At 45.2% G+C, this 24,676-nt stretch overlaps 1 protein-coding gene across 1 annotated transcript in view; it reads right to left on the bottom strand.

Moving 5' to 3' along the window:
• Positions 1–23,868, bottom strand: part of LOC140721299 (NACHT, LRR and PYD domains-containing protein 3-like) — a 29,852-nt gene extending 5,984 nt beyond the window's left edge. The window contains exons 1-5 of the mRNA XM_073036168.1: positions 23,764–23,868; positions 11,998–12,089; positions 10,213–10,367; positions 9,132–9,303; positions 8,982–9,032 (exon numbers count right to left, since the gene is read on the bottom strand). Coding sequence (XP_072892269.1) covers positions 8,982–9,032; positions 9,132–9,303; positions 10,213–10,367; positions 11,998–12,058 — 439 coding nt within the window. The 5' untranslated portion in view covers positions 12,059–12,089; positions 23,764–23,868. The remainder of the gene's footprint in view (positions 1–8,981; positions 9,033–9,131; positions 9,304–10,212; positions 10,368–11,997; positions 12,090–23,763) is intronic.
• Between the last annotated feature and the right edge of the window lie 808 nt (positions 23,869–24,676).

The raw sequence follows: 24,676 nt of genomic DNA, 5'->3' as shown, positions 1-24,676 counted from the left end.
CCTCCCCCACCCCGCCATCATCACAGACGCTGCTCAGCTCACTGAGTTCCTCCGGAGAATAGTTTGAGACGGCAGATCTGCAGACTCGTGTCTGTTAAAGAGTATGTGCTGTAAATGCTCAACAGATTCAAGATTGAAGATACACGTGGAAAGGAGAAGGAAATAATTGTTATTCCGGATGTGATGCAGCACAAAATAACTCAGATAAAGAACGTAATGGAAAACACAATAAATATAAATATATACGATACAGGAGTCACTCTGACCTCAGGTGGTTCTGGTAGAAAATTTTCAAACCGTGCTGGTGGTGGGGTGGGGGTTGTTAGTAGTGGAGGGGTGGCTTAATCATTGGAGGTGTTGATCAGTCTTACTGCTTGAGGAAAGTAACTGATTTTGAGTCTGATGGTCCTGCTGTGAATGCTACGTAGCCTCCTCCCTCATGGGAGAGGGACAAACAGCCCATAGGCAGGATAGGTGGGATCATTCCTGATGCTGACCCTTTTCCAGAGCCTTTTTGTATGTACGTCCCCGATGGAAGGTAGGCTGGGGGTGCCAGTGATGCGTTGAGCAATTTTGATTACCCGTTGTAGAGCCTCCCAGCCTGCCACAGTTATGCAGCATGTTGGCCTGCCCTCTACAGCACAGGACTGGAGTGTAGATGTGAGTACAGGTCAGACAACGTCTGTGGAAAGGGGAGAAATGGGAGATGCTAATGGTCTGTGACTTTAAATACAAGTTTGAAAACCATGCCGATTACAGCTCGGGTGGTGAAGAAGAGAGCAGAGACCGAGGAATTTCGGTAGCAGGTGGCTCAGGATTTCAGCTATCACAAGACCTGCGTAGTACAGTATAGGTATGGGACATTCGGCCCACAAAGTTGCTGCTAGCAGGATGGCCCCATAAACTCCTCCCACCTGCCTCCAAAGCTATGGATATGGATATCAGGATCCCTGTAGACATTAATGATGTCAGGGTCGTGACCTTTACTCTATACTTCCCCATACATTTGATCTCCTGAATTGCAAGAACTCACACTTCTCTGGATTAAACTCCACCTGATATTTCCCCATCCGCATCTGCAACTGATCTGTATCCCAATGCATTCTTTGGCACGCCTCTTCACTCTCCACAACTGACTGTCTCATTTCAGCATCATGAAACTCACCTCTCCCTTTCAGATTAAATTTACAACATCTCCCATCAAGATCTACAGGCATTGACGTCGTTGGCTTTAATCCTCTTTGCAACATGCCGGACCCAAATTCTGCTCAGCTAATATTTAATCATGCCCGTTGGGGATTTGCCTAACAAGAGCTGCTCTCAATCTAACCCTTTGCCACGGAATCTGCCTTCCGCCAAGTTATCTTTCCCACACCCAATGCTGCACACCCCACGCTTGGCAGTGTGGAGAATCGGAGTGACCTTGGGGTCCGAGTCCAGCGGACACTCAAAGCTGCTATGCAGGTCGACTCTGTGGTTCAAAAGGCATACAGTGTATTGGCCTTCATCAACCCTGGGATTGAGTTTAGGAGCCGAGAGGTAATGTTGCAGCTATAATGGACCCTGGTCAGACCCCACTTGGAGTATTGTCTTCTGTTCTGGTCACCTCACTACAGGAAGGATGTGGAAACTATAGAAAGGACGTAGAGGAGGTTTACAAGTATTGCCTGGATTGGGGAACATGCCCTATGAGAATAGGTTGAGTGAACTCGGTCATTTCTCCTGGGAACAACGGAGGATGAGAGGTGACCTGATAGAGGTATATAAAATGATGAGAGGCATTGATTGTGTGGATAGTCAGAGACTTTCTTCTTGGGCTGAAATGGCTAACACAGGAGGGTACAGTTTTAAGGTGCTTGGAGGTAGGTACAGAGGGATTGTTAGGGGTAAGATTTTTTATGCAGAGAGTGGTGAGGGCGTGGAATAATCTGCCGGCGATTGTGGTGGAGGCAGAAACAATAGGGACTTTTAATTTCTAAAATAATTACATGTTCGGTACAGCATAAGCTGCAGACTTCTCCTTATTCATAACCATCTGAGAAGTGTTCACTGTTCCCAAAAGTTCCACCACTGAAACCTCAGCAACTTGTCGGCTTACAATCAAATACCAGCTGCAGTCTGGCCTCATTTCCAGTTCACACATCCCACACATTATTCCCAGAACACATCCCACCATCAGAGATTCCTAAAATATTCTTGCAGGTAGGAAACACAGGACAGAGAATGAAAGGTCATCAGCAACACAGGGAAAGTTAAAATTACCCACTACAACAAACTTGCTGTTTTTGCATCTTTCCAGAATTTGCCTACATATTAGTTCCTGTATCTCATGATGACTACTGGGAGATGTTTTGTAAAAACCCATCAGTGACTGTATCGATCTTATTGCTATGCTCTCATATTGCCTTAGTACTTGAACTCCCCTATATGTCCTCTCTGAGCGCAGCTGTGAAATTCCCCAGGGCAGCAAATAAACCTCCCCAAATGTATTACCTCCCCTCCCTATCTGAAAAATTGTAACTCTGGAATATTGATCTGCCAATTTTGTCTCTCTCAATCAAGTCTTCATAAAGGCAACATCATCACACTTCCAATGTGCTGATCCACTCTGAAGGTCCAACTACATGACCCACAACACTCTATCCAATGAACTACCCACTTAAGTCCCAACCATCACATCATGTTCACTCACCTGGACCACCACCCATACAATAAGGATTATTAGCCTAACCTGTATCTTCCGTTGACCCGACGAGGCAGGAGATAATGTAGCTGGACAAGTGTCAGTGGGAGAGTATTCTGGACACAGAGACAATCTGTCTCAGTTATGGAAAGCGATATCGATGCCCCGAGTATAGAGATTCTGAATTAGGGGAAGGCAAGCTACACCACTGCTGAATACAATCTTTTGAAAGGACGTGTAAAAGTATTTTAGGACTCTGCAAAGTGTGTCCAGGATTTCACAGAATTTGAAGGGCCTGTCAGGAGTGTGCGGGATCTCAGCATGTCAGGATACTAGCAGGGATTTGTGGGGTTTCACAGTGTGTCAGGACTCTCCTAGGGATGTGTGGAGTCTCACAGTCTGTCACAACCTGTCAGAGATGTGTGGGGTCTTGCAGGGCGTCTGGACCCTGCCAGGGGTGTGTGCGGTCACACGATATGTCAGGAACCTGTCAGAGGTGTGTGGGGCCTCACAGTTTGTCAGGGCTCTGTCAGGCATGTGTGGGGTTTCACAGTGTGTCAGGATCCTGTTAGGGGTGTGTGGGGGTCTCACAGTGTGTCAGGACCCTGTCAGGCATGTAAGGGGTTTCACAGTGTGTAAGGATCCTGTTAGGGGTGTGTGGGGTCTCACAGTGTGTCAGGACCCTGTCAGGGGTGTGTGGGGTCACACAGTGTGTCAGGACCCTGCCAGGGCCGTGTGGGGTATTACAATGTGTCAGGACCCTCCTAGGGATGTGTGGTGTCTCATAGTGTGTCACAACCTGCCAGCGATGTTTGGTGTCTCACAGTCTGTCTGGACCCTGTCAGGGGTGTGTCAGTTCTCACAGTGTGTCAGGACTCTATCAGGGATGTGTGGGGTCTTGCAGTGTGTCAGGACACTCCTAGGGATGTGTGGTGTCTCACAGTGTGTCGAAGGCTCTATCAGGGATGTGTGGGGTCTCACAATGTGACAAGGATCCTGCCAGCGATGTTTGGTGTCGCACAGTGTGTCAAGACTCTGTCATTGATGTATGGGGTCTTGCAGTGTGTCAGGACCCTCCTAGGGACATGTCGGGTTTCACAATGTGTCAGGACACTCCTAGGGATGTGTGGTGTCTCACAGTGTGTGGAAGGCTCTGTCAGGGATGTGTGGGGTCTCACAATGTGACAAGGATCCTGCCAGCGATGTTTGGTGTCGCACAGTGTGTCAAGACTCTATCATTGATGTATGGGGTCTTGCAGTGTGTCAGGACCCTGTCGGGGGTGTGTGGCGTCTCACAGTGTGTCAGGACCCTGTCAGGGGTGTGTGGTGTCTCACAGTGTGTCAGGACCCTGTCAGGGGTGTGTGGTGTCTCACAGTGTGTCAGGACCCTGTCACGGGTGTGTGCGGTCACACGATATGTCATGAACCTGTCAGAGTTGTGTGGGGTCTCACAGTGTGTCAGGACTCTCCTAGGGATGTGTGGTGTCTCACAGTGTGTCACAACCTGTCAGAGATGTGTGGGGTCTTGCAGTGTGTCATGGACCCTGCCAGGGGTGTGTGCGGTCACACGATATGTCAGGAACCTGTCAGAGGTGTGTGGGGCCTCACAGTTTGTCAGGGCCCTGTCAGGCATGTGTGGAGTTTCACAGTGTGTCAGGACCCTGTCAGGCATGTAAGGGGTTTCACAGTGTGTAAGGATCCTGTTAGGGGTGTGTGGGGTCTCACAGTGTGTTAGGACCCTGCCAGGGCCGTGTGGGGTATCACAATGTGTCAGGACCCTCCTAGGGATGTGTGGTGTCTCATAGTGTGTCACAACCTGCCAGCGATGTTTGGTGTCTCACAGTCTGTCTGGACCCTGTCAGGGGTGTGTCAGTTCTCACAGTGTGTCAGGACTCTATCAGGGATGTGTGGGGTCTTGCAGTGTGTCATGGACCCTGCCAGGGGTGTGTGCGGTCACACGATATGTCAGGAACCTGTCAGAGGTGTGTGTAGTCTCACAGTGTGTCTGGACCCTGTCAGGGGTGTGTGGAGTCTCACAGTTTGTCAGGACCCTGTCAGGGGTGTGTCAGTTCTCACAGTGTGTCAGGTCTCTATCAGGGATGTGTGGGGTCTTGCAGTGTGTCATGGACCCTGACAGGGGTGTGTGCGGTCACACGATATGTCAGGACCCTGTCAGAGGTGTGTGGGGCCTCACAGTTTGTCAGGACCCTGTCAGGGGTGTGTGGGGTCTCAGAGTGTGTCAGGATCCTGTCAGGGATGTGTGGTGTCTCACAGTGTGTCACAACCTGTCAGAGATGTGTGGGGTCCTGCAGTGTGTCATGGACCCTGCCAGCGATGATTGGTGTCGCACAGTGTGTCAGGACTCTATCATCGATGTATGGGGTCTTGCAGTGGGTCTGGACCCTGCCAGGGGTGTGTGGAGTCTCACAGTTTGTCAGGACCCTGTCAGGCGTGTGTGGGGCCTCACAGTTTGTCAGGGCCCTGTCAGGCGTGTGTGGGGTTTCACGGTGTGTCAGGACCCTGTCAGGGATGTGTGGGGTCTCACAGTGTGTCAGGATTCTGTCAGGGGTGTGTGTGTCTCACAGTATGTCAGGACCATGACAGGGGTGTGTGGGTCTCACGGTGTGTCAGGACCCTGTCAGGGGTGTGTGGGGTCTCACAGTGTGTCAGGACCCTGTCAGTGGTATGTGGGGTCTCACAGTGTGTCAGGATCCTGTCAGGGGTGTGTGGGTCTCACGGTGTGTCAGGACCCTGTCCGGGGTGTGTGGGGTCTCACAGTGTGTCAGGACCCTGTCAGGGGTGTGTGGGGTCTCACAGTGTGTCAGGATCCTGTTAGGGTTGTGTGGTGTCTCACAGTGTATCACAACCTGTCAGAGATGTGTGGGGTCTTGCAGTGTGTCATGGACCCTGCCAGGGGTGTGTGCGGTCACACGATATGTCAGGACCCTGTCAGAGGTGTGTGGGACCTCACAGTTTGTCAGGACCCTGTCAGGGGTGTGTGGGGTCTCAGAGTGTGTCAGGATCCTGTCAGGGGTGTGTGGTGTCTCACAGTGTGTCACAACCTGTCAGAGATGTGTGGGGTCTTGCAGTGTGTCATGGACCCAGCCAGCGATGTTTGGTGTCTCACAGTGTTTCAGGACCCTGTCAGGAGTGTGTCAGTTCTCACAGTGTGCCAGGACTCTATCAGGGATGTTTGGGGTCCTGCAGTGTGTCATGGACCCTGCCAGCGATGATTGGTGTCGCACAGTGTGTCAGGACTCTATCATCGATGTATGGGGTCTTGCAGTGGGTCTGGACCCTGCCAGGGGTGTGCGGAGTCTCACAGTTTGTCAGGACCCTGTCAGGCGTGTGTGGGGCCTCACAGTTTGTCAGGGCCCTGTCAGGCGTGTGTGGGGTTTCACGGTGTGTCAGGACCCTGTCAGGGATGTGTGGGGTCTCACAGTGTGTCAGGATTCTGTCAGGGGTGAGTGTGTCTCACAGTATGTCAGGACCATGACAGGGGTGTGTGGGTCTCACGGTGTGTCAGGACCCTGTCAGGGGTGTGTGGGTTCTCACAGTGTGTCAGGACCCTGTCAGGGGAGTGTGGGGTCTCACAGTGTGTCAGGACCCTGTCAGGGGTGTGTGGGGTCTCACGGTGTGTCAGGACCCTGTCAGTGGTATGTGGGGTCTCACAGTGTGTCAGGATCCTGTCAGGGGTGTGTGGGTCTCACGGTGTGTCAGGACCCTGTCCGGGGTGTGTGGGGTCTCACAGTGTGTCAGGACCCTGTCAGGGGTGTGTGGGGTCTCACAGTGTGTCAGGATCCTGTTAGGGGTGTGTGGGGTCTCACAGTGTGTCAGGATCCTGTCAGGGGTGTGTGGTGTCTCACAGTGTGTCAGGACCCTGCCAGGGCCGTGTGGGGTTTCACAGTGTGTCAGGACTCTCCCAGGGTTGTGTGGTGTCTCACAGTGTATCACAACCTGTCAGAGATGTGTGGGGTCTTGCAGTGTGTCATGGACCCTGCCAGGGGTGTGTGCGGTCACACGATATGTCAGGACCCTGTCAGAGGTGTGTGGGGCCTCACAGTTTGTCAGGACCCTGTCAGGGGTGTGTGGGGTCTCAGAGTGTGTCAGGATCCTGTCAGGGGTGTGTGGGGTCTCACAGTGTGTCAGGACCCTGCCAGGGCCGTGTTGGGTTTCGCAGTGTGTCAGGACTCTCCTGGGGATGTGTGGTGTCTCACAGTGTGTCACAACCTGTCAGAGATGTGTGGGGTCTTGCAGTGTGTCATGGACCCAGCCAGCGATGTTTGGTGTCTCACAGTGTTTCAGGACCCTGTCAGGAGTGTGTCAGTTCTCACAGTGTGCCAGGACTCTATCAGGGATGTTTGGGGTCCTGCAGTGTGTCATGGACCCTGCCAGCGATGATTGGTGTCGCACAGTGTGTCAGGACTCTATCATCGATGTATGGGGTCTTGCAGTGGGTCTGGACCCTGCCAGGGGTGTGCGGAGTCTCACAGTTTGTCAGGACCCTGTCAGGCGTGTGTGGGGCCTCACAGTTTGTCAGGGCCCTGTCAGGCGTGTGTGGGGTTTCACGGTGTGTCAGGACCCTGTCAGGGATGTGTGGGGTCTCACAGTGTGTCAGGATTCTGTCAGGGGTGTGTGTGTCTCACAGTATGTCAGGACCATGACAGGGGTGTGTGGGATCTCACAGTGTGTCAGGACCCTGTCAGGGGTGTGTGGTGTCTCACAGTGTGTCAGGACCCTGTCAGGGGTGTGTGGGTCTCACGGTGTGTCAGGACCCTGTCAGGGGTGTGTGGGGTCTCACAGTGTGTCAGGATCCTGTCAGGGGTGTGTGGGTCTCACGGTGTGTCAGGACCCTGCCAGGGCCGTGTGGGGTTTCACAGTGTGTCAGGACTCTCCTAGAGTTGTGTGGTGTCTCACAGTGTATCACAACGTGTCAGAGATGTGTGGGGTCTTGCAGTGTGTCATGGACCCTGCCAGCGATGTTTGGTGTCTCACAGTGTGTCAGGACCCTGTCAGGAGTGTGTCAGTTCTCACAGTGTGTCAGGACCCTGTCAGGAGTGTGTCATTTCTCACGGTGTGTCAGGATCCTGTCAGGGGTGTGTGGGGTCTCACAGTGTGTCAGGACCCTGCCAGGGCCGTGTGGGGTTTCACAGTGTGTCAGGACTCTCCTAGGGTTGTGTGGTGTCTCACAGTGTATCACAACCTGTCAGAGATGTGTGGGGTCTTGCAGTGTGTCATGGACCCTGCCAGCGATGTTTGGTGTCTCACAGTGTGTCAGGACCCTGTCAGGAGTGTGTCAGTTCTCACAGTGTGTCAGGACCCTGTCAGTAGTGTGTCATTTCTCACGGTGTGTCAGGACCCTGTCAGGGTTGTGTGGGGTCTCACAGTGTGTCAGGACCCTGTCAGGGTTGTGTGGAGTCTCTGTTCAATGTATTCGGGTGGGATGGGGAGCGTAGGAAGATATTGGTTGATTAAATCGTTACTTCAGACATTGTGACAGTGTTAGAAATGATATTCTTAAATAATCAGAGAGTGAATCGGTTTTGTATTAGAAATGGGTGTGGGAATTTCACTGCTGTGTCTGTTCCTTCGGCAAACAACATGAAGAACAGTGAAGAACAAGTTTGCAGGCTAATTGCCGCAATCCCACAACCCTCGGTTTCTCTGTCCTAATTCCTATCTCTCACCTTTCCACAGTGTCCATCACACATCACATCAATTTCAGCTTCTGTGGACTGAGCTGAGGATTTTGTCCCCCAATCTCAACCTCACTAACACTGTCTCCTGATGGAATTCCCAGGATTATTGAGTTAGAAATTAAACTGGATAACGTTAGCAGTCTTTGCACTAAGGGTGAGTTGGATTCATATGCTGCTTTGGGGTTGAACAGAGCAGTTGGGTGTTACGTGATTTTCTCATTAAATGGATGCTCTCATTGTTATTACGTGATGAGGGCTGTTGCTGTGTAGCTGCAGGGGAAGGATTTCACTTTTCGGAGTGAAGAATTTCTGAGAATTTCACACCTCCAGATCGTCCTCTTCTCCACTCTGGCTCGAAGGAGGGACCTGTCGTTGTCGGAGTCAGAGAGGAGTGGTCCCTTTCAGAAAACTCCCCAACTCTCTGAGTTGTTCCTCATAATGTCCTGAGAAAGATATCCCTCGAGCAAATATTTTCCATGTGTCGCACTGTGCACTATGTCATGGTGCCACCACTTACCTGGTCAAATCCAGATGGTTCAACAACGACATGGCCCTACACAATATCAACCATTGGTGGAAACAGCGGTTTCTTCACTTACCTTTCAGTTCTCTGGGAATCTCCGGTACAGGTCGATGGACCGGAACACAACCTGTTCGGAATAAAACAATTTGAGGAATTAAAATGCATAACATTATAAAGTCAATTGTGATTGAATCCAAAATTAAATTCATCAGTGATGCTTTCTCACCATGCTCCTGTATTTCCTTCAGTATTTTGTCAAACTTTGGGACTCCAATCCTCATTTTCACAAAGGTTTCCCACATCACCCTCCGGGTGCGGGAGCCTTTCTCCATCACCAGGCTCAGGAGGAGTTTAGAACTGTCCGCCCGCTCTCCCTTATCAGCGAGATCAGAGATTTTCTGTGAAGAGTAACGGTGAAAATATTGGGGACTGAGAGATTCACACAGAGAATGAGAAGTAAATGATGTGCTCTGTAACGGGATCACACTGAGCAGTCACCCGGACGGGTGCTGATCCTGTCTGGACATGGACTGTACATTCTGAGTGCAGAGCACACGGAGGGACATTCACCGTGAACCTGGTCCACCAGTCAATGAGATCCTGGCTGGTCTGTGACCGCTTCATTGACGTGGCTCCAAATCCATAAATAATTCCTCACCGGATTTGACGGTGCAAAACAGAAATCAGAAAATAACCATCACAGATGAAGAAAGAAATCAGGAGGGTTTTTATAACAGAGTGAGCAGTCACAGAGAAGTTGCGGAAAAGATGGTCTGATTCATCTCCTCAGTCCGCCAGTGTCCAACATGACAGCGGATTTCTGGCTGACACCTGATGCCTTTCCTTTGCCTTTTCCAGTGGAGGTTTATTCAGTGATTACACATTACAACATGGCAGTATTCCCCGATCCACAGTGTTTACAGTTACAGATTGTAACACAATCATCTCCACCCAGAACAGATCACACTGGAGCTCCTGTGGCATCCAGTGTTAATGCCCCGGTTCTCACTGACATCCTGCCGTGACGCTGCACGGTCTTTTCAAAATGAAAATTCCTACAATATTTCCATTTAAACTCCTTTATTGCAACCTCATACAATTGTTCCCTGCTCCCCTCGCTCTGAGCATTGAGCCGCCACTGGAGTATTTACACCTCTTTCAATCATTCCTTCTGATTCACCGTTTTAAGAATTATATATATTTAGTTCTGATTTGTTTTTATGCTTTATTCTCCGATGAGTGAGAGTTCCAACACCCATCAGTCCTGTGATGTGTGAAAATTCAAACCCATTCTCCCTCCCACTCACCCGATGTTCCTCTCCGCTGAACTGATTCTCGGCCGTTAACGCCAGGCTCACTCCGTGCACCCCTCCTTCCATCGCCTGCTCCAGCCGGTCCCGGTAGAAGTCCGTCAACTGCAGGAGCTGGAAATCATTCCAGCTTGCCAGGAGCTCAGTGATCACTGTGAAGTACAATGGGAAAAATAAATATTCATTGACTCTATATTGGGCAGCAACTTTCCCTCTGGAACCTAAAAATCACTAAATAAAGTCCAATATATATATGGGGGGGGGGAGGAGCGGGCTTGGGCAGGGGCATGGGTGGTCCCGGTCGGGGCAGGGTGTGGTTTTGAAGGGGTTATAGCTCCATCTGTTGAAGGCTGCTCTTTCGCGTATCTGTGAATATACCTCTCTGTTTTGAAAGAACTCTGCTTATTGCTGAGAATATAGTAACCCATCACCATCACTCTCCTGATACTGCCCATCACCACCGTTTTGCTCTGGGTTACTGTCTGCCTACCTGGTCAACCCCTTCCTCAGCAAATCTCTGGGATATCTGACAAAATGCTGGAGGAACTCAGCAGGCCAGGCAGCATCTATAGATGTCTTTAGTTGGGCGTAGGGAACAGACGCAAATGCATGACACCGCCACTGAAGTACTAGGGAGAGGACTCGGTGTATCAAGAAAGCAAGGGATGAAACGACGCTGGACAAGACAAGCCAAGGCAACAGGACTGGACGTGGGGGTAGGACGCGGGACTCCTGGGCTGGACACGCGACTCCTGGGCTGGATGAGGACATGAGGCTCAAACGTGGACGAGGACATGAGGGTCAGACTTGGGAGACATGAACGCGAAATACAGAGACCTGGTCGAGGGAGAGCAGGAATGCAGAATACAGAGTCAGAGCCCCTCCTTGGGAAGAGGACGTAGGGCCGGGACTCATACGCTGTTCACGATGAGACAGTTCCCAATGCTAGGTAGCGACAAATGTCCGGACCTATCTAGTGAAGGCTTGGACAAACAGAGACAGTTACAAACAACGAAAGGCGGTTCCTTATCTAGACACAGCAAGGCTCTTGTCTTGTTTCGTCGGTAGAACTTGAGAGCGAGAAAAGGTGAAAGGTTGCAGGCGAGGCTCCAGACTCAGGGTAACGTCAAAGACGGCCTGACTTACCCCACAGAGACAAGGACAGGATACTGACGAGACGAACCAGCAACCACTCTCGAACTCAGGGCCACTTATATTCCCAGATACAACACGGACAGCCAGAAGACCCGGAGTCCGGAGTCCACGGACTGGACCATGAACCGGATTGCGGACTTCACGGACCAGACCATGACAATGGATGAGAATAAACAATCAACGTTTCGGACCAAGGCCCTTCATCGGACTGGAAATGAGGGGACAGAAATTCTAGATATTGCCACATTACTTTCTCTTCCGTGTGATGCTGATCTAAAATGTCAAATGTTTATTCCTCTCCATGGATGCTGCCTGACCTGCTGAGTTCTGCCAATATTTTGTGTGTCTTTGTGTTGCCCAAAACTTCCAGCATCTGCAAGATGTCTTGTCTTCTGGAGTAACTCGCTATTTTAATGTGCATCACAATCTGTTAGAGGAGCAGGAGCAGACGGTAACTGTACTCCTTCCACGTGTGACTGTGTTTCCCGGAGATGTTAACTCTCTATTTCTCTCATCTCTCTGCTCATTTTTCACAAATGTTTTGTGAATTGTCGATATTGAATTAAACCCAGACGCAGAACCCTCAGAGTATGAATATTTATAAATTAAAATAATTCGGCAACATACCCGTGTCCTTTCCCGATGTTGACGCCACTGGAACTCCTCCACTGCTCGAACATTGAGCCATTTGAAGACAGGTGTGATCAGTTTTTGCTGCTCTGTAACAAACAAAAGTAACAGGAGGGTCAAACGTTAAATGAGGTTTAAAGCAGAACACTGTTTTGTTTTTAAACTGAGGCAAACACTTCCAAACATCTTGGGGCTGCTTCACTGAAGATTTGACACGTCCTGATCCACCTGCGCCCATCCACCCACAGTCACGCAATACCCATTACATGAATTGTACACCGTGTCGGGATTCTCCAGTCTATCTACCAGCTATACTGCAGTCAATTCCGTTTTAGGAACCAATCACGTGTCGTCGACCAGGATTGATTTGTCAACGGTAAGGCAAGGTGTTCTATTGTGGAGCAGCAGTGAACCATCTTATTGGCCTATCACAGTTCTCTTTGGGAACTAGACTTGATATGCATTTCTTTCTTTTTACAATATTTTTATTCAGAAGAAGAAATAAAAGATTTACAGAGTGCAACGCATCGATACATCTCAACATAACTTGTGTACATTCATATATTGTAATAAAATAAAATTGATCAAAATGTTATAGGATAACATATAAATGTATACCTCTCTGCAATCAAAGATTTAAAGATAGGTCATACATCATAAAAGAATTTTTTTATATATAAAAAAGTCAACCGCCTACCAACTACCAAAGAAAAAAGCTGATGGATGACAAAGGATAATTAGAAAAAAAAACATATTCACTTAAGAATAGAAGATAAAGATATACATAAAAGTCTGTGCACTGTTAAGTTTTATAAATTGGAAAAATAATTTAGGAAGGGTCCCCAAATATCATAAAAAGATTGTTTCCAATTTAAGACTGAGCAGCGAATCTTTTCTAAATTTAAATAAGACACAATATCACGTAGCCATTGAAGATATGTAGGAGGAGTATACTCCTTCCATTTAAGCAAGATTGCTCTTCTCGCTAAAAGAGAGGTAAAAACTAAAACCTGTAGGTTAGGAGTATTTAAAGTTATATCTTCATTTGCAATAATACCCAACAAGGCTCTAAGGGGATTTGGGTCAAATTGGACCCTAAAAAGTTGAGAGAGGTTATGAAATACTTCCCGCCAAAACTTTTCAATTGCAGGGCAAAACCAAAACATATGAATTAAAGAGGCATCAGCAGAGTTGCATTTATTACAAAGTGGAGAAACATTCGGGTAAAAACTGGAGAGCTTCTATTTAGAAATGTAAGCTCTATGAACCACTTTAAATTGTAGAAGAGAATGACGGGCACAGAAAGATGACTTATTAACCCGTTTAAGAATTTTATTCCATCTATCATCAGAGATCTGACAATTTAGGTCATCCTCCAAAGCTTTTTTTATTTTATCTAAGAAGTCTTGTCTAGAATCAATCAACAAGTTATAGATACAGGTAATAGAACCATTACCAAAAGGTTTTAAATTTAAAAGATCGTCCAGTAAATTTTTATCAGGACCTGTAGGAAAAGTAGCTAATGGGAAACGTAGAAAATCTCTAATTTGAAGGTATCTATAAAAATGTGATTTTGGGAGTGCAAATTAATTTGACAGTTGGTCAAAAGAAGCAAGAGATCCTGAGATAAACAGGTCCCAAAAACACTTCATACCTAATTCATCCCAATCTTTAAAGACTTTATCAGTCATGGAAGGGATACAAAAATAATTAAAGAGAATGGGAGATGATAATGAAAAATTCGCTAAACCAAAAAATTTTCTAAATTGAGACCAGATCCTTAAAGTATGCTTAACAATTATGTTATCTGTTGTTTTATTTGCTGAAAAAGAAGAGTATGATCCAAGAAGAGAGACAATAGAGGAATTTTTTGCAGAATTAACTTCTAAAGAGACCCATGGTGGGCAATCTTTACGATAAATATAATAGGACCAGAAAGTAATATTTCTTATATTGGCAGACCAATACTAAAACCTAAAATTGGGTTGGGCTAGTCCACCCATCTCTTTATTTCTTTGTAGGTAAACTTTTCTTAAACGAGCTTGTTTATTATTCCAAATATAAGAGGTTAAAATTGAATCTAAAGAATCAAAGTACGTCTTAGGAATAAAAATATGTAAGGCCTGAAAAAGATAAAAAAAATTAGGAAGAATCTTCATTTTAATCGAATTAATTCGGCCAATTAGGGATAAAGAAAGAGGAAACCATTTAGAAAGAGTCTTTTTCACATAATTCAATAAGGGGGTTTAAGTTTTCTTTGAATAAATTCTTGAAGTTTTTAGTAATTGTTACACCTAAATATGTAAATTGACTTGTAACAACTTTAAACGGAAATTTGGTATTTGATGACATTAGGTCATTTAAAGGAAACAGCTCGCTTTTATGTAGGTTCAGCTTATATCCTGAAAAAGAACTAAACTGGGAGATTAAAGAAAGAACCAAAGGTAAAGAAGTTTCAACATTAGAGATAAAAAGTAAAATATCATCAGCATATAACGAAATTTTATGAGACGTACCTTCCCTTAGTATACCAGAAATGTCCTTAGCTTCTCGAAGTGCTATTGCTAAGGGTTCTATAGCTAAAGCAAAAAGTAAAGGACTAAGAGGACACCCTTGTCCAGTTCCCCGCTGTAATTTAAAGGGCTTAGAAATTTGGGAGTTAGTAATAATTTGAGCGGTAGGAGACAAGTAGATTAATTTAACCCAACGAATAAAATTAGGCCCAAAATTAAACTTTTCTAAGGTCTTAAAAAGATAATTCCACTCAATCCTATCAAAGGCTTTTTCTGCATCTAAGGATAATATACACTCTGATATTTTTTGGGATGGTGAATATATCACATTCAATAACCGACGTATATTAAAATGTGAGTAACGATTTTTAATAAATCCTGTCTGGTCATGTGATATAATAGATGGTAGAATATTTTCAAGTCTTCGAGCTAAGATTTTGGCTAAAATTTTTGCATCAACATTTAGTAAAGAAATCGGTCTGTATGAAGAACATTCAGCTGGATTTTTTTTTTAAGAATAAGAGAAATAAAAGCTTCATAAAAAGATTCAGGGAGTTTACCTGATTTAAAGGACTCTGATATAACAGAGGATAAATAAGGTGTAAGTAATGTAGTGAAAGTTTTATAGAACTCCCCAGGAAAGCCATCAGGTCCGGGGGTCTTACCAGAATGTAAAGCACGTATAGCCTCAACCACTTCTTCATTGGAAATAGGCTGATCTAACTGTGTTAGACTATCAGCAGAGAATGTAGGAATGTTAATATTACTGAAAAGGCGTTCATATAGGTATCATCTGAAGAAGAGTCAGACTGATACAACTTAAGGTAAAAGTCTTTAAATACGTTGTTAATTTCAGAATGGTCGGATGTCTTAGTTCCATTATCTTTAAAAAATTCTATGATTTGACGATTAACTGTAAAAGATTTTAAGCGATTGGCTAATAAACTACCAGTTCTATCCCCGTGAATGTAAAATTGATTTATATCTCTCAACAGCTGTCGTTCAATTGGGTAAGTCAGCAGAAGATTATACTTCGATTGGATTTCAATACGCTTATTATATATACTTGGATCTTGAGACAGGGCATACTTTCGATCAAGATCTTTTAATATCGCTGCTAGGTCAGACCTTTCTTTGTCAGCTTTTTTCTTTCTATAGGTAGAATAAGAGATAATTTCTCCACGAAAATATGCTTTAAAAGTATCCCAGACTATATTACCAGCAGTATCTCCTTTAAAATTTTCTTTAAAGAAAAAAGTAATATGGTTTTCCAAAAACTTTTGAAATTTTTTATCCGATAACAATGATAAGTTAAAACGCTAACTTCTATTTGGTACAGAGTAAGCAGGTAATCTTGAAGCCAGAAGCACAGGTGCATGATCAGACAAAGCAATCTCCTTATAATCACAGGATTTTACCAGTGGAAGCAAGTTTCTATCTATAAAAAAATAATCAATCCAAGAGTACATATGATGAAGCTGAGATAAATATGAATATTCCTTTTCTTGGGGGTGTAAAAAACGCCACACGTCAAGAATACCACATTGAGATAAAAAAGGTTTAAAAAGTAAGACTGATTTATTAGTGACAGGGATTTTACTTGAAGAGCGGTGTAATATAGGGTCAAGCCAAAAATTAAAATCTCCACCCATCACTAAGGAATACAGATTCAAATCAGGCAGAAAAGAGAAAAGACGTTGAAAGAACAAGGAGTCATCTGTATTTGGAGCGTATACATTCGCAAATACGATTAGTTTATTCCAAAGACTACCCGAAACAATAACAAAGCACCCATTTGTATCAGAAATTACATTATGTTGAATAAAGGATAAATTCTGATCAAACAGGATAGAGACCACTCTCGATCTAGATTGAGAGGGTGAGTGAAAATGTATACCCTTCCATCCTTTGAAAGAATGTGAAATATCATCTTGACGAATATAGGTTTCTTGGAGAAAGATTATATGAGTTTTAAGTTTCCGGATATAAGAGAAAATCTTATTTCGTTTAACAGGGTTATTTAGACCTTTCACATTAAAACTGAGTATATTAATAAAAGAATCCGTCAAGTAACCTTTATTAATGTATAAAAGGAAATCACAGACATGTAGATAGTGAATAAGTAAAACAGTAAAAACATCCAATCAGCTTTATAGAAAAACCCATTTCCCCCCTCCCTCCCCCCAAAGAGAGAAATCAGCCAAGAGAGGCTGAAGACTAATTCTAACGTTCCCAACCCAAAACTCCGGTGGCTCCAAAATATATATATATATATAGCTGCGCCGAATAAACGGTTGTAAATATATATATACAAAAAAAATATCAAAGTAAATAAGTTTGTTAATTACGATTTTAAAAAAAAACATGGGAAAATATAAGAATTAGTCACGGTAAAAAAGCAAAGACAGATAAAGAAAATCAAATATGGAAAATCAATAAGTAAAACAACATATACTCGCGGGTACAAAAAACAGTAAAGAAACAAATAGAAGATAATTAAAAAGGGAAGCAGTTTAGATAGCTTCCTACATAACACTGAGAGAATATAACGTATTGTTTAAAATGAGCTGCGAAAAGCAGCTAAAGAGAAAATGGATGCTGTCTGCCTGCATATTTTGCATAGTTTGAAAGATAACAAGGCGCCAGCTACTTAGTCAAACAAGTGATTAAGACTTTGTAAAACCAAGAAAACTTGTTATCAACAAAAGGCCAATTACTTGATTGAACACCTGAAATTAAAACATTTAACATAAAACAACTCAAAGTTGAATTTAAGGATGGAGACTTTGTAAAAATTTCTTAGCTTCTTCAGGCTTCGAAAACCAAGAGACCTTATTATCAGAAGTAGTAACCTTAAGTTTACACGGATCTCTGAGAGAAAGGCGACAGTCAAGCTTAAAAAGATCAGACATAATCTCTTTAAAAGCCTATCTAGCTCTTAGAACTTCCGGTGGATAATCTTGAACGATCTGAAACTGTTGATCACGAAATTGTAATATACGTTTCTTCCTTGATTCAAGAAGGATCTGTTCTTTAATCTGATAGTCATAAAAGCGAATGATAATAGAGCGAGGCTTGGCAGGGTTCCAATTACGGGGAGTGACTCGGTGAACGCGCTTAAATTTTGGTAGTTCCGATAATATATCGGGGAATAAATCTTTCAGCATTTGAGCACAAAAATCGATAGGCTGATTACCCTCCAGTTTTCCAGGAAGCACAAGAATTCTGATATTGCACCTTCGGTTCCTAGTCTCCAAGTCTGTAGGTTTCTTCAGTAACGCATCGTACTTTTTAAGTTGTTCCTTAGAAATTCTGTTGAAACCTTCGATATCCTTCTGCAACACCGGCAGAGATTCTTCGTGTAGCTTAATACGAATTTCGTGGTCATTCACAGTCTGCTGTATACTTCTAAGTTTCTGACTAAGCGTTTTCAGTTCAGATTTAACCAGGTCGATGGAATTCTGTAACAAATCAAACTTGGATTCCAAGTCATCCAGTTTATTCAATTTTTCGAGTTTCTCTGATATTTGTTGAATCATTTCAGTCAAAGTCTCTAGTCTCTTTTTTGACAGCTTTCTACTCATGGTGCTCTCACCGAGATAGGTTTAAACAGCAAAGTAAGCAAATAATTTCGGAGCACGTAGCTAGTGCAACCTACTCCATTACAGCCACCGGAAGTCTCCCGATCAACATTTCTGATCTGGCTATTGTTCACGATTGCACTTAATAAAAAAAAGAAAGATGGGTTGAGCAGACAGCTTTGGTCCTCATACCACTGGTGGCGCTATGGTGAGTAATGGCCAACTGTTATAGCAGTGTGGGTTGAAACATTTCTGCTGACCAATGTGACATCTATTCCTCTCGTCACTGAATTGTACAGATTTCTCAGTCCCGCCTGATCCTCATGGTCTCCTTTCAGTTTAACATCGCCTGGCATTGACACCTGTGGTAATATATGGTTTGATTCTATGTAGAAACACTCTGACATCCTGAACAATGCAATGTCACACATAGCATCGTGACATCTTGTCCTGAACCACTACACCTTCTCCGGCAGGATTTTAAGATCAATATTATCACCTAAACTCCGATCAAAGTACCTTTGAGCATATCACCTGGCCGTTATCAGATAGTTACATGACACCTTATTAAACACAATGTAGAACCGTCATGCATTCAAAACAGCAAGTTGGCAAAAATTCCTTAACGTAACTAAAACAAAATGCTGGAATTACTCAATAAAAGAGACAGTACGTTCATATTTCAGGTGGAAGACCCTGTATCCGAGCAGAGCTTGCGTGTATGAGCCATGTATTCCGCATTTCCTATTTATGATTTGTTTTTGTTTCTCAATCTGTTGCACAATGCTCCATGCTCTCCCATTCACTGTACCAGTCCCACCGTGGTTTGACTGTCCAAATGCACCATCTCACACTTGCCCAATTTTGAAAACCATTTGCCATTCCTCAGCCCATCTCCATAACTGAAGAAGATCCCTTTGAAATTCATGGTAACCTGTTGCAATATCAACGAGACTGCCGGATTCATTATCAAACTTGCTGACCTTTCATGAACAAATCAATTGAATGAATAGTGAATTACAGAGTTCTCGACACTGACACCCACATCCCACTCGTCACAGTCCTCCATTCGCTAAAACCATGTTCAGTCATCACGCTCTGCTTCTTTTCATCGAGTCCGGGGTGAATCCACCTCACCAGCTCCCCGTGAATCCCACGTGACCGAACTTTCCCAATCAGCTGCCATGTGGGATCTTGTTAAAGGCTTTACCAAAGTCCTTATAGACAACATCACAGCTCAAAGTCATCTAACTCCCCAGTAAACTCTTAAATAATCTCCAAAGTACATAAGTAGATATGATGTCCCACTGTGTGGTGCAGACGACAATTTCCCCACAACCAATGTCCAACCGCCCGAGACTTCAGCTTCACTGCAGATTGAGGAAATTCCGATCCTAGCTGTAAACTGAATCTGAATCTGAATCTGAATTACCAACCTGGATCGTTGACTGTTCGTTTCCACGGATGCTGCCCGACTTGCTGAGTTCCTCCAGCGTGTTGTACGTGTTGCTCTGACCCCAGCATCTGCAGAGTATTTTGTGTTTATTATGACGACTGCTCTCCTATCTCAGCCACATGTTTCTTCTCGATTCATTCGTTCTGCTGATCTCTGTTTCCCTCCAGGAAACAGGCTGGTGAATCTCTAAAATAAATACTCTCTAACCTCTTTGTTAATCCTCTATAGAACTAAATTCCATCTTCTACTGCCCCGTATTGCCACAACAATTCATGTTCCACACCTGTTACTATTTCCAACTCCCCACCTCCCCACCTCCCCCATCACCTGTATCCACCTCCAATTCCCTAGTTCTTGCCCCGTCCCCAACTCTTACTAGTTTTCTCTGACTTTTTCCCGTCTGCTCTCAGCCCAGAGGGAGTGTCTCAGACCAAAATTTGACGGTCCATTTCCCTCCACAGATGCTGCCCAACCCACTGAGTTCCTCCAACAGTTTGCTCTTTGGTCTGTATAACCGACGTTATTATGGGGAGCTGGATTTTACACCATATTCCAGGTACAATCTCAACAAAGCCCAAATATTCAACACTCCTTGGAGCTCTGGTGGTCTTTTACCCTGGTGATGTAGGAAGCAGAACTAAGTGAAAAAGGAAATAAGGAACTCAACCTCACATGCTCTGAGTTTCATTATGACAAAGATGAATACTGAGCTCTCAGCCATTTTGTAATGGGGAAGCTAAAATTCCGATGGCTGTTTTAACCCTATCTCGAGGTGCATGTAGTAAATATATTGATAGTTCCATCTCTACAGAACTTCAAGCAGTGCAGAAGCTGATCCAAAATCAAAACACATTGTTGGATGCGGCCTCTCGGTTCCAAATGTCAACTGTGGGAAATTTACAACGGGCATCACACAATGCATTGTTGTGATAACCATGATGTTCCCTTATTTGTTCAATTAAGTGGATAAAATTTTCATCATATTCCTGTGTCTGCAAATATCTTCTAACTGCGATCATCCCCCGGCATTGATACAGGTGAAATTCTGCTACTGGGCAGAATGATGGAAGGGAAGCTCCCCAGATACAACTGAATGCATTGAGATTGTGACCTCAGGTTCCAGACTCCCCTACTGTTGAAAACATCTTGTCCCCATCGACTCTATCCAGAAGACAGGATTCCACTGAGGTTCCTGTTCCCAGAGTCACCATCCCTCCACCGATAATAGGGCCAGAGACTTATCTAACTTCCGTTAATGCCCCTCCTCCCCTTCTTACCCCATCTCTGATATATAGATTCTCCCCTCCCTTTTTTTCTTTCTCTCTCTGCCCATCACTCTGCCTGTTCTCCATCTCCTTCTGGTGCTCTCGTCCCCCTTTCTTTCTCCCTAGGCCTCCCGTACCATGATCCTTTCTCTTCTCTAGCTCTGTATCCCTTTTGCCTATCACCTTTCTGGCTCTCATCTTCACCTCACCCCCTCCGGTCTTCTCCTATCATTTCGCATTTTCCCTTCGCCCCTACTTTCAAATCTCTTACTATCTTTCCTTTCAGTTAATCCTGACGAAGGGTCTCGGCGCGAAACGTCGACAGCGCTTCTCCCTATAGATGCTGCCTGGCCTGCTGTGTTCCACCAGTATTTTGTGTGTGTTGCTTGAATTTCCTGCAGCTGCAGATTTCCTCGTGTATTCCTCATACACAAAGTTTTTCATTCCAGAATCACTCTTGTGAACTTTGTAAACAACAACTGTAATGAACACATTCTCACGAATAGCAGATAATGTGGTAGGAGGATAAATTACTGAGAAAACCTGTTATTTCCTCCCCGCCCCGCTAACAGTTACAAAATAACATCTGTCGTTCAGCATGCTCATCTACGCATGAAGCCGTAAGAGATGGGAGAGATCTTCAATGACATCTCAGTGCCTGTGTTTACTTGGGAGACAGATAGAGACTATAGAAATGACGAAAGCCAGTCAGGTCACGGATTGTGTACGGATAACACAACAGGAGTTTGCTGCCTTGAGGAGAATTAGGATGGATAAATCCCCAGGGCCTGACAAGGTCTCCCTCGGACCCTGTGACAGGCCGGTGCAGGAGGCCTGGCAGACACGGATGTAGCTGTCATTTAAGGAACTGAGTTACAGGGGCAGGTTGAACAGATTAGAAATTGATAACCTAGAGCACATGAGAATCAGGAGGGATGCTCGCAGGGGTTCCGAACCATTTTCTGCTATGCTCAACGGTGGGGACAGCGAACATCAAGTTGGTTACCCCTCCTAGAGCACACAAACCTATAATGGTATAAATAGGGTGAATGCATGTAGGCTATTGTCTTCGGGATGGGTGAGAGCGTGGATTTGGGCCGAAATTTTAAATATTTAAGGGTAATTTGATGGGGAGCTTCACTGAGAGGCAGTGATCTGTGAGCGATAAACATTTGCAACAGTCCTTGCAGCTCTGGTGGCTTGTTACCCTGGAAACGGAGGAAGTGGCTCACTAAATTTAACCGAAAAAGGAAATAACAAACTCAGCATCAGATGTGCGTTTCATCGTGACAAAGATTAACACTGCAGCCATTTTGTAACGGTGAAACAAAAATTGTAAAGGCAGTTTTTAAGCTGCCGCCTGTTGTATTCAATTTAACCTCTGGTAGTTCTAGCTAATTAAAAAAAAAAACAATCCTGGAATAGATGGAAGACAAAACTTCACAATTGAGACAATGTTTAGTAGCGAGATTGCTGATATATATAATTAAGGTGGTGGGATGCAAGCTGGACAGATGTTGAACAAGATGGGCAGGGAATAAGCAGATAAAACCGGGAGTGAGATGGAATCAAGGGCAATGTCTGATGGTCCTCCAGCAATGCACAGATACTGAAATAATAGTACACACTGCTAGATAACAGATTCCAATATAACAAAGCCAGAACAAACAATAAAAATTGTGATATATGTCCTTTTCCACTCTACAAGCTTTATCAATGCTCCACAGAAAGTATCCCATCCCGATGCTTCACATCTACATACGGCCAGTGCACTTCGTTTAAATGAATGAAACAACAGAGAACAGTGGACACAGCTGAGCACATCATAGAAGCCAAACTCCCCTCCATCGACTCTGTCTATATGCCCTGCTGCCTCAGTAAAGCAGCCAACATAATGGAAAATCCCCTTCACTTCTCAGTCTCCGATTGGGTCGAAAATAAAATAAAACAGAAACGTAACACCAGGCTCAAGGGCAGTTTCCGTTCTGCTGTTATAAGCGAATTGAATGTTCCCCAGTGTGATGAGATGGACTGCTGACCTCACAGTCTAACTAGATGTGACTTTGCACCATATATCTACCTGTACTGTACTTTCTCTGTGACCATAATGATCTGTTACACTCTGTTATTGTTTTACCTTATATCACCTCGATGTACTGTTGTAATGCTTGACCTATGTGGGTGATGGCAAAGACAGGATTTTCACTGTACCTCGGTTCATATAAAAAAACAGATTCCCCATTTCAATCGTGTGGGAATATTAGACAGCCTGGGCTGCTCCTTTGGAAATTCCGGAGGGAGTGTACACATTTCCGAGAAACCCAGATAAATGAAAAAGACCTAATTCTCGCATTAATAGGGCCAGATATCGGGAAACACTGTCAGCATTTCGGCAAGTTGTGGTAATGGAAAGAAGATGGAAATAAACTTCCCAATCCCCCGAGAGGACGTGAGAGATCTGGATCTCACTGTCCCGTCTGAACGGGGAAAGATGGAACTACTCATACACGTGGAGGAGTGTCCCGAGGGTGCGATTACTCTGTTTAACCCTCGAGTCTGCAAGAACACAACGGGACGAACGGCCGCTTCCAGTGTGCTTTAAAACCATTATCGACCCCAGGCATTGATCCAGGTGAAGTTTGGATCGGCTACCGGGCCGGGTGATGGAGGTAACGTTCCCCAGGTACAACTGAGTGGATGGATTTAGTCCGGGCATCACCACCTCATCCCGCTCCTGGGACCCGAGCAACAGAGGCTGAGCGGCGGCTCATCTCTCCGGCGGTTCGGTGTGAAGGTCCCACAACCCGGACCACCCCCTGCAGGTTGTGTCCAGGAAGCGGGACGCGGCCGCCCGTTCGGGGAAGTTAACGGGACTCACTGAACAACATCAGGTCTCCCCCCAGAAGCTGTCGGTCCCGTTCCCTCTCAGGTCTGGCCTCAATGCTTACCGATGGAAACTTGATCAATTTGCCCCGCAGACAGTGATCCGACCCACGGCTCCCCGCCAGCGTTCTGCTTCAACACAGAAAGGAAAGAAAACCACCACCCATCCGGGGACTGTGAGAGCGGGGGCCCCGGGCTTCGGAAGTGAAAACCCGCAGATGCTTCAGATCTGCGTTTGAAATGGGAGCGAGAAGTTGATCACGTGATGAGGGAGGTTCTACCACCTGAACCGGTCTCACACGCTGCCCGACCTACCTGCCGGATTTTACACGTCATTTCATATTTACACTAGCTACATTTATAGTTTTTCCCTCAGTTGCTTCGCCGTCCCCTCAGCTCCACCTTCTGGTTCTCAGAGTTACAGGTTCGATTCTCATCCCGGTCCCATAGACAATTCAGTCTGAAACTAGAATTGTGCTGTTTTCATGCAAATCAGTTCTATATTTACAAACACAAATTCCTATTAACATTCCTACAGGACTTCACTGGAACACTGAAACATCAAGTGAGAAACAGCAAGAGCTGGCCATCCAGTCCCTCTAACCATCTACAAGATAACGGCTGCTCTCCGATTTCAGCCACATCTTCCTGCCTGATCACCATTTCCTCGATCCCTTCGGTCTCCACATATCTGCCGGCCTCTGTTTTATGTGAAGATGATCATTGATCTTCATCGTCCTCCAGGAATCAGTCTGGTGAATCTCTAAAATAAATACTCTCTAACCACATAGATAATCCTCCATGGAATTAAATACCATCTTCCGCAACCCCGTCTTGCCCCGACTACTCTCATTCCACACCTGTCACTATTTCCACCTTCCCACCTCCCCCCTCATTTGGACCCACCTCTCACTCCCCACCTCTTGCCCCGTACCCACCCCTCACCTCTTTTCTAAGATCATTTTCCATGTACTCTCA

The sequence above is a fragment of the Hemitrygon akajei genome, unplaced genomic scaffold (assembly GCF_048418815.1).
Source record: "Hemitrygon akajei unplaced genomic scaffold, sHemAka1.3 Scf000053, whole genome shotgun sequence".
Classification (NCBI taxonomy): domain Eukaryota; kingdom Metazoa; phylum Chordata; class Chondrichthyes; order Myliobatiformes; family Dasyatidae; genus Hemitrygon; species Hemitrygon akajei.
Note: the sequence above shows the minus strand (reverse complement) of the source record. Positions and strands in the feature narration are given on the sequence as shown.